The sequence below is a fragment of the Pterocles gutturalis genome, unplaced genomic scaffold (genome assembly GCF_000699245.1).
Source record: "Pterocles gutturalis isolate BGI_N339 unplaced genomic scaffold, ASM69924v1 scaffold38264, whole genome shotgun sequence".
Taxonomy (NCBI): Eukaryota; Metazoa; Chordata; class Aves; order Pterocliformes; family Pteroclidae; genus Pterocles; species Pterocles gutturalis.
In genome coordinates this window covers 3,539-17,614 of record NW_010137077.1, presented here as the reverse complement: position 1 = coordinate 17,614, position 14,076 = coordinate 3,539, and the positions used below count along the sequence as shown (strand labels likewise).

The 14,076-nt window shown below is 40.9% G+C and overlaps 1 protein-coding gene across 1 annotated transcript; it reads left to right on the top strand.

The window, feature by feature from the left end:
- Positions 1–317: 317 nt before the first annotated feature.
- On the top strand, positions 318–13,723 carry LRRC40 (leucine rich repeat containing 40; the record flags this gene model as incomplete). The annotated part of the gene is made up of 14 exons (XM_010082523.1): positions 318–499; positions 1,006–1,079; positions 2,036–2,165; positions 2,573–2,696; positions 3,448–3,590; positions 4,269–4,441; positions 4,734–4,824; positions 7,037–7,082; positions 8,860–8,968; positions 9,854–9,961; positions 11,559–11,669; positions 12,192–12,269; positions 12,818–13,003; positions 13,618–13,723. Coding segments are annotated over 14 exons (1,661 nt in total), but the record flags the coding sequence as incomplete, so codon positions are not given.
- Positions 13,724–14,076: the final 353 nt, after the last annotated feature.

The following is a 14,076-nucleotide window of genomic DNA, read 5'->3' as shown; positions in this document are numbered from 1 at the left end:
CCCCTGGGCGGGTGTTTGCAGGATCTTGCTGACAGATTCCTCAGGCTTGGTGTGCCTCGGGTCTTGGCAATGCCAGCCGGGCAGGGCAGGAGAAATACGGAGGGAGCAACAACAATGAATGAGTATTTCCTGCCATCTGTGTGCAGATGAACTCACCTTGGGCTGTAGGTATATTTCCATGAGCTTGTTGTTGCCAGCTCTGGAAAAATGTCTCTAGAAATTGGCTGCATGTTTGTATGTATAGATGAAAAGTGCTGTGATCGTGGGAGGGTAAATATCAGACAAATTTAGTTGTCACCTGTATGTTTTGTATGTAGTACCTCAACATGTGTGGAGGATAAATTTGGATACTCCAGAGGAGGCTCATCAAAATCTCTCTTTCGGTGCTGCGGATCGCTGGTGGGAGCAAACGGATCTGACCAAGCTGATACTCGCCTCAAACAAACTGCAGTCTCTTTCAGAGGATGTCAAACTTCTGCCTGCGCTCACTGTTCTGGATGTAAGTACCATGATCCCATTGTACTGTCTCTGTAGGAGGTGGGAAAACACAGTCTGGGATCTTTGTTTTCCATTTTCCTGCAGCGGTGGATGTGTACAAGTAGCACTTGTGTATTCCCAGGATAAATAAAAGATTGTTACAGATTGCGCTGATAATATATTGGTTTATATGCTGGTAGTGGGTAGTGTTCTGTAGAAAGATCTAGGAAGTTTTGTTATGGACACTGAAGGAACAGCTATGACTGGATGCACCCACCTTTCCTGCATGCTTCCCCCACCCCCCTATAGAAATACCTAATTTCTCAGCGTTTACTATCAATTAGACAGGATTTTGCAGATGAGCAGTTGTAGTGCTGCTCTTGGTAATTACTTTGAGGTATGTACATAGCGGTTACTCGTGTACAAAATTATTCTGTGTATGAGGTTACCTTCATTTGTTCTGGGGTAGGAGAAGGAAATCTACAAGGTACAAATTAGTAACTGTATTCTAAAATCTGTGTTTTCCAGGTGCATGATAATCAGCTGACATCACTTCCTTCTGCTTTAGGACAATTAGAAAATCTTCAGAAACTTGATGTCAGGTAAGTACATGACATCACATGGCATGTTACAAAATTGGAACATAAGAAATATTACAGTGACCTTCGTGGTGTGAATAAGAGATTGCAGTATATCATTTTTTCTTTCATAAAATTAATTTCAGATTTTTAACTAGAGAATATTAGTATATTGAAAATCTTAAGTTTTGGATCAAAACTGATGATCTTAGGTTTGTTAAAATTATTTTCACTGATACTGGAAGTCATAGTCTTGCTTGGAAGGTGGAAACTGATAAACTGAATAATCACACAAAAGCAGTATCTGCATTCATTTGCTTTAGTCTGGCAATTTTGGTTTAAAGGAACAAAAATACTTTTTATCATGAATAATAAACGTTGGAAATAATTGTATAGAATTCAGTCATGCTGGAAAGTTCATATTCTTCTGGTTACTGGAGTAATTTTGTAAATTCCTGCACAAGGAGAAAGAGGGAATGCTGTGACTGTGTATGTGAACTATGTAACACAAATAAAAGTTAAAATCCAGCTGGTAAATTCAGATGAGAATTAAAAGTGTTCTTGAACAAATAAATAAACAAACATAATGAATTTCTGCCAGGAAGCTAATCCATTATAGAGGACTTGTAAAAGTTCTAAGAGACACCTTTTCTCAAAGGTGACAACAGCAAGCGTATGTGCCTGCTGCAGTGTGGGAGTGTTTTACAGGAGCCTGTCCCATTGCAGATGTAATTAATGGTTAGTCTGTGCCACCAGGGAATATCCAGTGCATCTGATCCTGGCTGTGCTTTGTACGTGCTCCGGGCTCTGGAGAGGTTGTGTTTCAACAGGTCGTGTGTGGCTAAGATAATCCAGCTGATAGAAGTAGCGTAGCTTGTTTGGATAGCATCGTCTGTAACAGAAGTGTTCTGTATGCAGTTATGTTCTTAAAACTGCTTAGTAATTGTTTTTTCCCTTTGTGTCCCATGTTTTCATGCTAGCCACAACAAACTGAAAAGTATCCCAGAAGAGCTGATGCAGTTGGCACATCTGAAGAGCCTTCTTCTTCACCACAATGAGCTGAGTCACTTGCCAGATGGATTTGGACAGCTTGTCAATTTAGAAGAATTGGTAAATTACGTCTTTTTGAAAAATATTTATTTGTGCAGAAAGACTGATTTATCCATGTTTTCCTACTGCTAATTAAAAAAACATAGCTTAGATGGCAGAACTCTGTGGATATTCTAATGACTGACGTAGGTTGTCAGTTGTTACGTGGTGGAGTTTTATTGTGTTTGAAACCAAGTTTTGCCCCAGGCTTGCCAAATATTTTAAGAAAAATCAAATCCCTTGTGATTTGTCCGTCATGGGAGACTTGTTTCTTGTATTCACATTTCTACCAGGGAGATCCTGAAGATGTCAGCCATCTAATTTTAATGTTCTGCCAGTAATTAACTTGGCAGTACTCGTGGGATATTTTAAACGTCTCTATTTCTAATCTCTCTCCTTCTCTCTCTCTTGCTTTTTTTAATCTTCAGGATCTATCCAACAACCATATCACAGACATTCCAACAAGTTTTGCTTTGCTCATTAACTTAGTGCGACTCAATTTGGCTTGTAATCAACTCAAGAACCTGCCTGCAGATATCAGTGCGATGAAAAGTGAGTTTCCTCAGATTATTAAATGCCATACAGCCAGTTCTGTAGTTACATACAGAAATACTCTGCATCTTCAGGATTTTAAAAATATATTCTTAAAGAGTTAATGTGTTCTCAAGAATATTAGTTCAGAATTATTTTAAAAAATTTTTAAAAAGTGTAAGGATTAATATTGTTCTGATTAGAAGTTGTTAGCCTTAAGGCTGCAATAAGCAATTTGGCAATTTTTTTTCTTTATTGCATATTTCAAGTGGAAAATAAAGCAGAAATGAGAAAGCATAAATAAAGTATAAATGAAACTGTGGGAAAGGAAAAATAAATTAGAGAGTGATAAATTTAACTTCTAACATTTGAATGTGAAATATCAAGCTGAATAGTGCTTGATATGAAATGCATGTTTTAATAGCTGTGGCAGATCTATAGGGTGGTGGGAGACAGCCAGCTTTTATAAATGCTATAAAATTACCTGCAGATCTTTCTGAGATGATTTGTAATATTAGACCCTTTCCTGACAAGAGCTAGTATCTGTCCGTGTCATTGAAAGCATTCCAGAAAGCACTATGAAGAATAAAGGAAAAGCAGAAGCCTTGCTTTCAGAAATGTTGATGCTAACTGCTTTGATTTCTTCCAAAATTCTCTTTGGCAAAATGTTGTTATGTTTATTTTAAAAACCAGGATATTTATACTTCTGTAGAAAACAATTTTTATGTTCTCTTATTTTTCTGTTTGCTCCTTGCCACGCTTACTTCTGTAGGCTTAAGACAACTGGATTGTAGTAAAAACTACCTGGAAAATGTACCTTCTAAATTAGCCACTATGGCATCTTTGGAACAACTTTACCTGAGAAAAAATAAATTACGTTCCTTACCAGAATTTCCCTCATGCAAATTACTGAAGGTAAGGTTTGAAATGTTGGTTATACTGTAAATGTATTTGTTGTAAACTTTAAAATAATGACTGTTGCTTTAAACGCAATTTTTTGTGAACTGCTGTGATCAAAAGTTGATAATTTTGTGTTTGGAACTCTGTTTCATACATCTCCATTTGCAATTACTGTCCACATTGGTCAGTCTGAAGGTCATTTGGAAGACAAATTTGTAGCAGTACACTTCAGATTTGGAAAGTAAAAGAAACATTTAGAAGAGGAATGACTAGGTTTAATATTGCCTGCAACAGTTGTATTTTGATCTCTCATTTGCTTCATCAGTGAAACATTTCCAACAGGGAGATGTAGAACTGCCCTCTCAACTTCCTATAACTTGGAATTTAAGAAACTTCTTGAGTAAAGTCGTGGCAAGTTCTTGGGAAAAGTGAAGATTTATTCCTAGCTTGGAAATGGGACTTAAAGCTGAGGGTTCTGTGGGTTCTGTGATGGTTGGAAAAAAGCTAAGTTCAGACTTGTGTTTCTGCAGCTTTGGAGGCTTTCATTTTTCACATGCAGATGAAAGGGAAGCAAGATCTATATTTTGTCCACGTTATTTTACGTTTTTACTGATGTAATGATTTAGGAGATTAGTAAGTTATGAAGTAATTTTAGTAGAGTAACGTAATTGTGGGTGGTCTTTGTTTCTGTAGGAATTACATGCTGGTGAAAATCAGATTGAAATACTAAATGCAGAGAATCTGAAGCATCTGAATTCCCTCTCTGTATTGGAACTTAGAGACAACAAGATAAAATCGGTTCCTGATGAAATTACTCTGCTTCAGAAGCTGGAGCGACTTGACCTCGCCAACAATGATATCAGTAGGTAATGTGTCTGTGATGAGGCATAGCCAGTGACCTCTAATGACAATGAGCTCTATAGCTGATATATTTCACTTTGTAAAATGTAATTAAAAAAGGACTCAATCATCAAATGAAGGAACCTCTTCTATATTGTGTGATCGCTATGATCAAACTGTGCCTTTCTTAAATGTAACATGTACTGTGTCTCTTTAGTTGAACCTGAGCTTCAGGATACCAGGCGATTTGACAAACTGTTGCAAATTCTTGAGAAATTGTTTTGAAGCTGCTCTGAAATGAGTTGTTTCCATTTGCAGATTGCCTTATACCCTGGGGAACCTTCCTCAGCTGAAGTTCCTGGCACTGGAGGGAAACCCTTTGAGAACCATTCGAAGAGACCTCCTGCAAGTAAGCACTGGAGACAGTGTATACAGTTTGGTTATGTCCTGTATGCACATTATCCAAATTGTGAGGACAAAACATGAAAAAAAATTAGAAAACATCCAGATTTCAAGTAGCCCGTGCAACTTGAATCAGTCTCTTTTGTTTGCTGGCTGCTGCCTAATCCTGTTGCAGTCACAGTTCATTGCAGTGCTCAGCAAGTACTTTGCATCAGGCTTTTCCTAGATGAGCAGGGATTTCTGTTTTTCATTTTCTACTCGCCTGAAGTAAAGATCTGGGAATCAATTTCCAGAGCGCATTTGATGGCAGATGGGTTTTGAGCAATAACAATCCCTGTTTTCTGAAGGACAGCCTGCACCTCAGAGCTGCATTCTCTCTGTAGGTAACCAGCAAAGCGAAGGTGTGGGTTGAGAACACAAGTATGTAGGGCAGCAGGGAGCCTGCAGCGCAGGCACTACTGCTGCTGTACAATTCCCTTTTATTTTTTCCCTAGCAAGCCCCTCTACTCATTGGCGGTACACATTGCTCTTTCTGTGCTTTTGCCAGTGTTACACAATAAATGTTTACAAAGCACTAGGATTCTCTGAAAATAATCAACGTTGAAGACTCCCTGTTGAAATGAAATTTTGTGATATCTGTCAGAAGAGGGAAAACATTGTGTATCTGGTTAAATGAGCATCGTATGCACTAAATTAATGAGCAACTTTTTCAGTGGATGGAAGTTACACGTGATTCCAGAGTTCAAAGTTGGCTTACGCTGTACGTGCAGAGGAGGCTGGGCTGGGGCTGCCTGGTTACTTCAGTTCTGGTATTGCCGAGCTCCTGGGGCTTTGCTGTCTTTCAAATGGAAGAGCACAGATGTGTGTAATTTCTTGTGTACATTTCAGATTTGTAGCAAACGACAGGTACAAGGATTCCGTTAGGACATTTTATACTTACATTGTCTTGATCCGTTGCCAACACTTTAAATTTATATAACTGGAATTTTACATGCCTATCTAGACTTTTTTACACTTGATTTAGAGGAGCAATTGATAAAGCTTGTAGGGTCCCTCAGGCACTTCTGAGCAGCGTGTAGCACGGCGGGGTAAGCATAGTCTAGCGGACACAGATTCTACTGTTGTCCATCCCTGCTCCATCTCATCTCTTCCTGTTCCAAACCCATGCTTGTTTCTTGATGAATTTCCAGTTAATTAATTTAATTTCTGTTAAATCTTAGTCTCTCCTTTTTGCATAACATGCCACCTCCTGGCTGTTGAACTTTGTCTTACTGTCGGCTTCCCTCTCTACGCAAACCACGTGGCTGTTACTCAGCTTTCTGTTTGACCTTCTTCATCTTTCCTTAAGTTCCCAGGTTCTTCCTTCTTGCTCAAGCCCAGCATACGCCACCCCTAGCCGTGCCCAAAGTCAGTCCCAGTCTCCTCCAGCCTCTCTTTGCCAGTCTTTTGTCTTTTGTTCCTGTTGTCTCACCAGATTCCCAGTGACAGTTCCTTTCCCACTCCCACATTTCCTTTATCCCCTCTGCATTCAGATCAGCCAGGCTCTTACTGTGTGGAACACAGATGTCAGCTAGGATGAGAAATGTTAATTCATATTCAGCGCTTTAGTTCAGTCCTTGGTTTTAAAAGCATCAAGTAGAAGCATGTAAAATTGTAAGGAAAACCCTAGTTTTATCCTAAAACAAATGGGCTAGATGAGATCGTGCTTAATTACTCATAGATTATGTAAGTAGTAACTATGTTTGACCAGTAGAAGTTGCTGTGAGAGGACTGTAAATCAAATGTTTGGAGAATCAAGCTGTTAAACATCCATGCAAATTATGTGAACCACAGGGTTTTTCCCAGAGTTTATAATTTTGGGCATGAAACATTATTGGAACACTGAACAGTCAGCTTCCTAAATAAATTTTAAATTTCTTCTCCAAAGCATAATTGTTTTAGGCCTTTTTAAAGAGAAGATTAAGTTCATTTTAACATTTTTTTTCCTGACCTGGGATGGGAAACTTTCAACTGGAGTAAATAAACACAATTGTAAATAAGCAAGTTCATCAGCTGCTGCGCAGAGGGCTTTTCTACAGAGAACATTAGGTGGCTTTTGCAGTCAGCGGTGCGATGGGCTCCACCTATGTGACTGGAACTGTCATTCGTCATTGTCAAACAGCTGCACAAACAGTGGCTGACAAATGCTTAGTGACTTGTTTGTTTGTTTGTTTCTAAAGAAAGGCACTGCGGAACTTCTGAAATATCTGAGAAGCAAAATCCAAGGTACGTTGCTCTATTGCATTGCATTTTAAAGAGAATCTTTCTAAGGAATTCAAATAAATTAGAATCTACAGAGAGTGGCTGTTTCAGTGCAGTTTTGTTCAGTTATCGTGCAATAACAGACTTTCCTTTACTCAACCGTTTGTTCTTATATTTCAGTGTTGTTCCTTTTTCTTATTTTATTAGATAATACTGAATAACAAACATTCATTATTGACGATCATAATTTAAAAAAATAATCTGAAGTATTTTTCTCCTGATCCCTGTATGCATTTTGCATGAGGAATTCCAGTAGCTTTTTTATTTTTTCCCTGACCACAACGGGAAGTTTCCATAAGGGGTTCTTCTTTTTAAGCTTGCCATCTGTCTGCTGGCTTGGTCACAGCACAGAAGAGCAGGTGATGTTTTGCAAAGGTATTATGTGTTATTCATTTATAGAATCATAGAATCACAAAATCACAGGATGGTTTGGGTGGGAAGGGACCTTAAAGCCCATCCAGTTCCACTCCCTGCCATGGGCAGGGACACCTCCCACTAGCCCAGGTTGCTCAAAGCCTCATCCAGCCTGGCCTTGAACCCCTCCAGGGATGGGAAAAAAAGGCAAAAAAAATAATTTAGAAGGGATCTTGTTGGTAACATGTAGGCAACTTCTGTTGAAAGGGGTACATGAAAGTTTTCCTCTGTCTGTAAGTGAGATTTCTCTCTCCCTGCCAGACGATGGCAGTATTAATGAGGTTACTGCAGCGTAAAAAATTGCTTCAAAATGTCAGGTTCTGTGCAAATCTGACTTGACAAAAATTAATTGGATGCTAGAGGACATACTCAGAAGCTTATCTGGTGAACTATAATAGATAATATAATTGTGGATAATGACATTACCTGATGTCTTGCATGTATGACAGTGCTCGTGGTTTTACTCTACCTGCTATGGCGTCTAAGTTGGAGTATCCCAGTAGCAGTCCTGTTTCTGTAGAGGTTTAAGCTGGAAAAAGACTTCTTTTTTAGCTTGTTTTTGACCCTTTTGACTTTTCTAAATGAAAGGATAACTAGTTGTGGTTAGGCGCAATGGTTGATAGATTTTGTTCATGAATGCTGCTGAATTTCCATAGAGTTCTGTTCAGTTTATTTTCGTAGAAACTGGATATATCATACATTTGGACTTCTAGCTAAGCTTCACCCTTCTTACGCATATGTGAATCCCTGGGGTGTGATGCCACACCTCGGATACGCAGAACAATGCTTTTAATCTGCGTTTCTTAAGCATTCAAAGTACCAATAGCTTTTTCGTGTGGATTGTAGGTAGTAATCAAAAGGAACTCTTCAGAGGAGGGTATGATGAAGGTTTATAAATATTCATGTTTTACCTAGAATTGTGGTCAGATTTGCTGTTCTGGATTTCTTGCCTGGCATCTGCGTTTATTGTTGTTTCTAGCTCCCCACCCCTTGGAGCCTGCTGCCTAACTTAACTAGCTCCTGCTAGCATCACATCTCTGTTGCTTCCTGACCTGTTTTTTCAAAATCCAAGTCAACCGCTCTCCTCCTCACTCCACCTGAAAAAAAAACCCAAAAGCCAGAAACCAAGATTGCGAAAACCCCTTGGCAAAAAATTCTTGAAATATTCAGAATCACGTTATATGCAATTGAGGCAGAATACAGGAAGAGTTAGAAAGGGTGATGGCAGGAGACCAGGCAGGCTAAACCTCTCTGTCTCGGTCATTCGGAACACCATGTCTGACGGCAGCCCGCAGTTTGTGTGACTGTATGTGTGTGTTATCTCTAGATGATGTCACTAGTCCAAATGGAGAGCCTCCTGTGACCGCCATGACTCTTCCAAGCGAGTCAAGGGTTAACATGCACGCCGTAACTTCACTGAAGTTACTGGATTATAGGTATGTGGCTTTAAATATTGCCTGCTTCTAAAGTGCTAAGAACACTTGCCTATTTCGTACCTTTTTTTTTTTTTATTACTTCATAATCTATACCAGACTGTCTGCAAATCCTGCTGCATTTGTGCATTTTTCACTTTAATTAGTGTGCTCAGGAGTAGGCAGATTTGAATTGCAGGGTTTTTAAATTACTTCTTTGTATTATCAGATATTCCGCAGTAACACTCCTTTTAACTGACTGGAATGCTTCATACCTTCAGGTGCTTTTAGTGCATTGAAACTTCTTTAGCAATTATCACTAAGTCGGAAACCATCATGTGAGCATCTCTTCAGTTATTTCTTAAATCTAACCAGCAATGTAACTTGTTACGTTGGGATAGGGGAAGAAAACCATGTTTGCGGGTGAAATGAGGAGTCCTGCTGAGAGCTGGGACATGGAGAGGAGCTCGCTGGGGTGGCTTTAGTCCCCACAAACATTCAGAAGCTCCAAACTGAGCAGTTACCAAGTTACACATCACTGTGCTGGGGACGTTTTCTGAGCTGGGAGGGGGAAATCTGTTTAATGCCTGTCTTGCTGCACCTCCTGGCTTGATACGCAGCGTTCACACGTTTGTTAAGGTAGTGACGTAGCTTGGCTCTCTGATTTCTCTTGAGCAAGGTGACAGCTCAGGGTGCTGGTGTGCAGTGATGACTGCCCAGATGCAGTGCCGCGTGCGGTGATTCTTGGCTTTCTGATTAACAGTCCTTTGGGGACTTCAGGTTGTAGGTATTTATATATGTGTTCTACCACTCCTCCTTTTCTGTAAGAAGAGGAATACATCTTGTAAATAAATAGGAGATTATGAACTTGTTTGTATTACTCAGCTAAATGCTTTTTTTTTTTTTTAGTGAGAAACAGGCAGCTGTGATTCCTGATGAAATGTTCGATGCAGTCAGAAGCAATCCTGTCACCACTGTCAACTTCAGCAAAAATCAGCTGAATGAGATTCCTCCAAGGTACTTACATAAGGATCATTCCCTGTTTGTTACTTTCCTTTCTCCTTTCGTTCCTCAGCATCTAGTGAGTTTCTGAATCAAGTAGATTTACCCTTTATGCCGTGCGTGTGTGCGCACTCACACATACAAATCAGAGTACGATTGAGATGCTGGATGATACACTTGCGTTTCTCCTATGAGTAGCCTGCAGGTGGGTTCATTGATCAGCATGAGGGTTACAGTGGAAAGAACCTTGGCTCTGCTCAGCGGTGCTTTCGTTAAATATTGTTTTTCATCTTGCCTTGCTAAGCGTTGTTGGAATGAGCGAGGGGAGACTGATGGGACTGCTCATATCATGAAGTGCTGGACTTGGCTGCGGTGTAGGATTGTTTTCTCTACAAAGTGGTTGTTCTCCCTGATGAAGATAATCGGTGTGGATTCACCGCTTTGTTGGGTGTAGCTTTGTGCTACTGCTGAGGTTCTATTTAAATTCAGTTTCTTCAGGTAGTGTGACTGACTGTGGTTTTTTTATAAGGAAGCCTGAACAATTTCCATGCCTTTTTTCGTTAGAGGGTTTGTGTCCCATCCCATAGCGTTTGATAGTACTGCACTTGTTACTTCATCCACAGTCAAGGAGGAGCTTTTGTCTGACTCTAAGGGGAATAAATAGTCTTTTTGTGTAAGGAGGAAGGCTTCAGTGTCTCTGGTAGCCCAAGAACACAATGAAGCTCATTTTTAAGGATACCGCCACATTTGTGGGCGTAACTTACTTCCATTCTTGGGCCCAAGTGTGCTGAACATTTAATCTTTAGCACATAGAATTTGAAGAGGTGCGGTCTCTTTCTCAGAGGAAAAAAATCTCTTTTCAGTGTAATTTATGGAAAATCAGTTTAGTGAGAGAATGCTTGTGCCTCCCGTGCTCTTTCACTGCGTTAGAGACAGTTGCATTCACTGGGAAGGAGGTGCTGGGTGCCAGAGAACTCAGTGACAGTCCAGACGGGAGACATGACCTTTTTCTCGTTCCACTATCTTTTGGTTTTAGGGCTAAAACAGAGATCCCACTAGAGGGACTCAATAAGTGACTTTCTGAGCTTTTAAACATTTTACACCAAAGCATCCCAATGTCATACCCTTTCACAGGAAGCAGCAAGTGCTGTGTTTGCTGGAATTCGTAATAGCAGATCAGTGGAACAGAAAAAAGAGGTGGAAATAACAATCTTTTTCTGATTGGCTGGCTGCTAAAGGAGATGGAGAGAGTCTTTTCAGGGCAAGAGATGACAGTGGTGGTCATCTGTGCCATAATTTCTCTCATACATCTTAACTGCAATTGAGTGAGTAGGGTTTTGTGTTAAAATTTACTTTCCTAATCAGAGAGAGAAACTTTACACTCCTAATAACTTCAGAAAAGTGATTCTGAGCTTTGTCTCTACACCAAGTGTAAGACTCCAGCTTTCACAGGTGAAATTTGTTGTCTTCACTCCACAAAAGTGCTTCTGAAATGTCACGAAGCATGGAGTGTCCTTGATTTGTAGCATAAAGCAGGGATTTTTCAATAACTTAGAAAACAGAATGCAAACATGAGCTTCCATAATACAAGTTTATTCCTATTGGATTCCAGGATTGTGGAGCTGAAAGACTCTGTTTGTGATGTCAGCCTTGGCTTCAATAAAATCTCCTCTGTTTCCTTGGAGCTTTGCATGCTCCATAAATTGACACATTTGGATATCAGGTTGGTGACATGCGTTGGGCTTCCTTTCTCGGTAACTTATTTTCATGCCTGTTTAAACCAGCCATCTGTTCCAGCGGAATAGCGGGACTGAAATAATTTTTCATTTCCCCCAATGCCTCCATGAGAGTTGAGTGACCGGCAGATCTGACAGAGCACATGGCCTAGATTTAGGTGTTGCTTAAAGACAAGCACAGAACACCAGTGGACAAGCTCTGAGACTCGCTGTGATGAAAGGTCTTGCCTCAGTCATTAAAGGTTCTCAGGGGTGTTCAGTAGCTATTTAAAAACAGCCCCCAAAAAACACACAAAAAATCCTGGCGGGCAGCTGGGAAGTGGCCCAATGAAGGTAACAACCCTGTTGTGCTGCCTGAAACGGAACCTGTCTCGACCCATTTATGAAGCAATTAGTTGGTGTAAGACAGCGTGTTAGCACTGATGAATATGCATGTTCTGTCTCTGCGGAGTCTTAACGACACCTTCATAGAAGTTAGTGATTATTGTTTGTCTTCGTTTGATTCACAGAAACAATTTTTTGACATCTTTACCCGAGGAAATGGAGGCACTGGCAAAACTGCAAATAATCAATCTTTCTTATAACAGGTGAGCAACTATTTAGATTTTTTTGGTTTCTATACAATAATACAAAGAACGGGGCTGAATTCAGTATGATTTTTGTGTGATGGAAGGATGAGGAGGCACTTGATCAGCTAGCTGTGAGCTTAGAACAGCTAAGTGCCTGTACTGTATTTTTGGAACTTTCTGACACAGAAGTTGTGCAGAGAGACAGTAGCAACTGCTTTAAAAAGGGATTAAACAATCTTGTGAACACAATATATCAAAAAACAGATACGGGCAGGACTGCCCTTTGGCAGTCTGTACACGGGTGAGTCGCATTCTGTGGGACACACCAGGCTCGTCACAGGAGCGGGGCTGGCCTGTGGTTCTGGCAGAGGCACTGCCGCTGTGCACGCTTTGCTCAGCGCTTTCGCTGTGTGCACGGTAGAAGGATGGACGCTGTCTGCTTTCAGAGCAGCGTGTTTAAACATTTGCCTAAGTAGAGCTAAAATGGTGCCTGATTTTAAAGGCTGCTCATTTTTGAGTGCCCTGTTTCTGCCTGTCCTTGATTTGCCTCTTTTTTCTTCTTGAAGATTTAAAGTGTTTCCTGGCGTCCTTTATCGCATCGCTGCGCTGGAGACCATCCTGCTCAGCAACAACCAGGTTGGGTCCATCGACCCTCTGCAGCTGAAGAAGATGGACCGGCTCGGAACGCTGGACCTGCAGAACAACGACCTCCTCCAGGTGCCACCAGAACTTGGGAACTGTGAAACTCTGAGGTGTGTGTTTTAAGCGGTGACCTGTTTTATACAAATACATTCTGCCTGCTGCCTTCAGGGCACGTGTTGTCAGAGGAAGGAGTGCTAACAGTCAGGATGTTTGCTTGTGGGTCTCAGTGCACTGAGAGGGTCTCTCTTACCTGTTGCAGAACAACGCGATTTCATCTGTATTTCCTCAGAATTGTAGAGAATGGGGGGTGTTGTTTCATGATTTTTAAAAATGGAAAGGTATGTTGGTTTGTGTCGATCTGATGTTAGAGTGATGCTGTGGAATGCACAGACACGCTGCTGGAGCACCGACAGACGAGCCGGGTGAGCCACAGCCCCGTCTGTCAGTTAATTCTGCTCCTTACCTGGGCATGCAACTGGTGTTGCTTGTAAGAGAGGCAGGATCACGTTGGCTGAATAATGGATAAAGAGATGTAACTGTGCATATCCTTACATCTTACAGCTCAGAGATGATGGTTACATGGAAGCAGTGTGTCTCATCAAAGACAGCATGTTACTGGTCATTACTGGAATATCATAAGATTCTAAAACCTATCTGCAGCATGTGAGGTGTTGGTACACAGGAAAACCTTTACACAAGTAACTCAAAATCTCTGTTTTTCTAGGACACTTCTGCTAGAGGGAAATCCCTTCCGCACTCCCCGCGCAGCCATTCTGGCAAAGGGCACGGCTGCGGTGCTGGAGTACCTGAGGAGCCGAATTCCTGCTTGATACAGCAGCCTCTGTCCTTGGCAGGCTGGGGAACCAGAGCACATCAAAGTATTATCTGACCAAATGCATCTCGTTTTACTGCCTTCCTCCTCCTTCCTCACCTGCTTGGTACTCTGCTCTGTGCTGTAAAGCATTTGTCACGCTGTTCGTAGTTTCCATGTTGAGAACGAACTCACCTATGGAACATTTTCCCCTCCAGGCTGCATGTTTCCAGGCTGCATTGTAAAATACTACAACATGTTTACACTTTTTGTAATGAAGAATGTTGTTGAAAGCTGCCTTCAGTGACAGGGACAATGTTTTTTCTACAATTGCGCTAATTTTTAAAAGAATTGTCAACATCAGAGTATTTG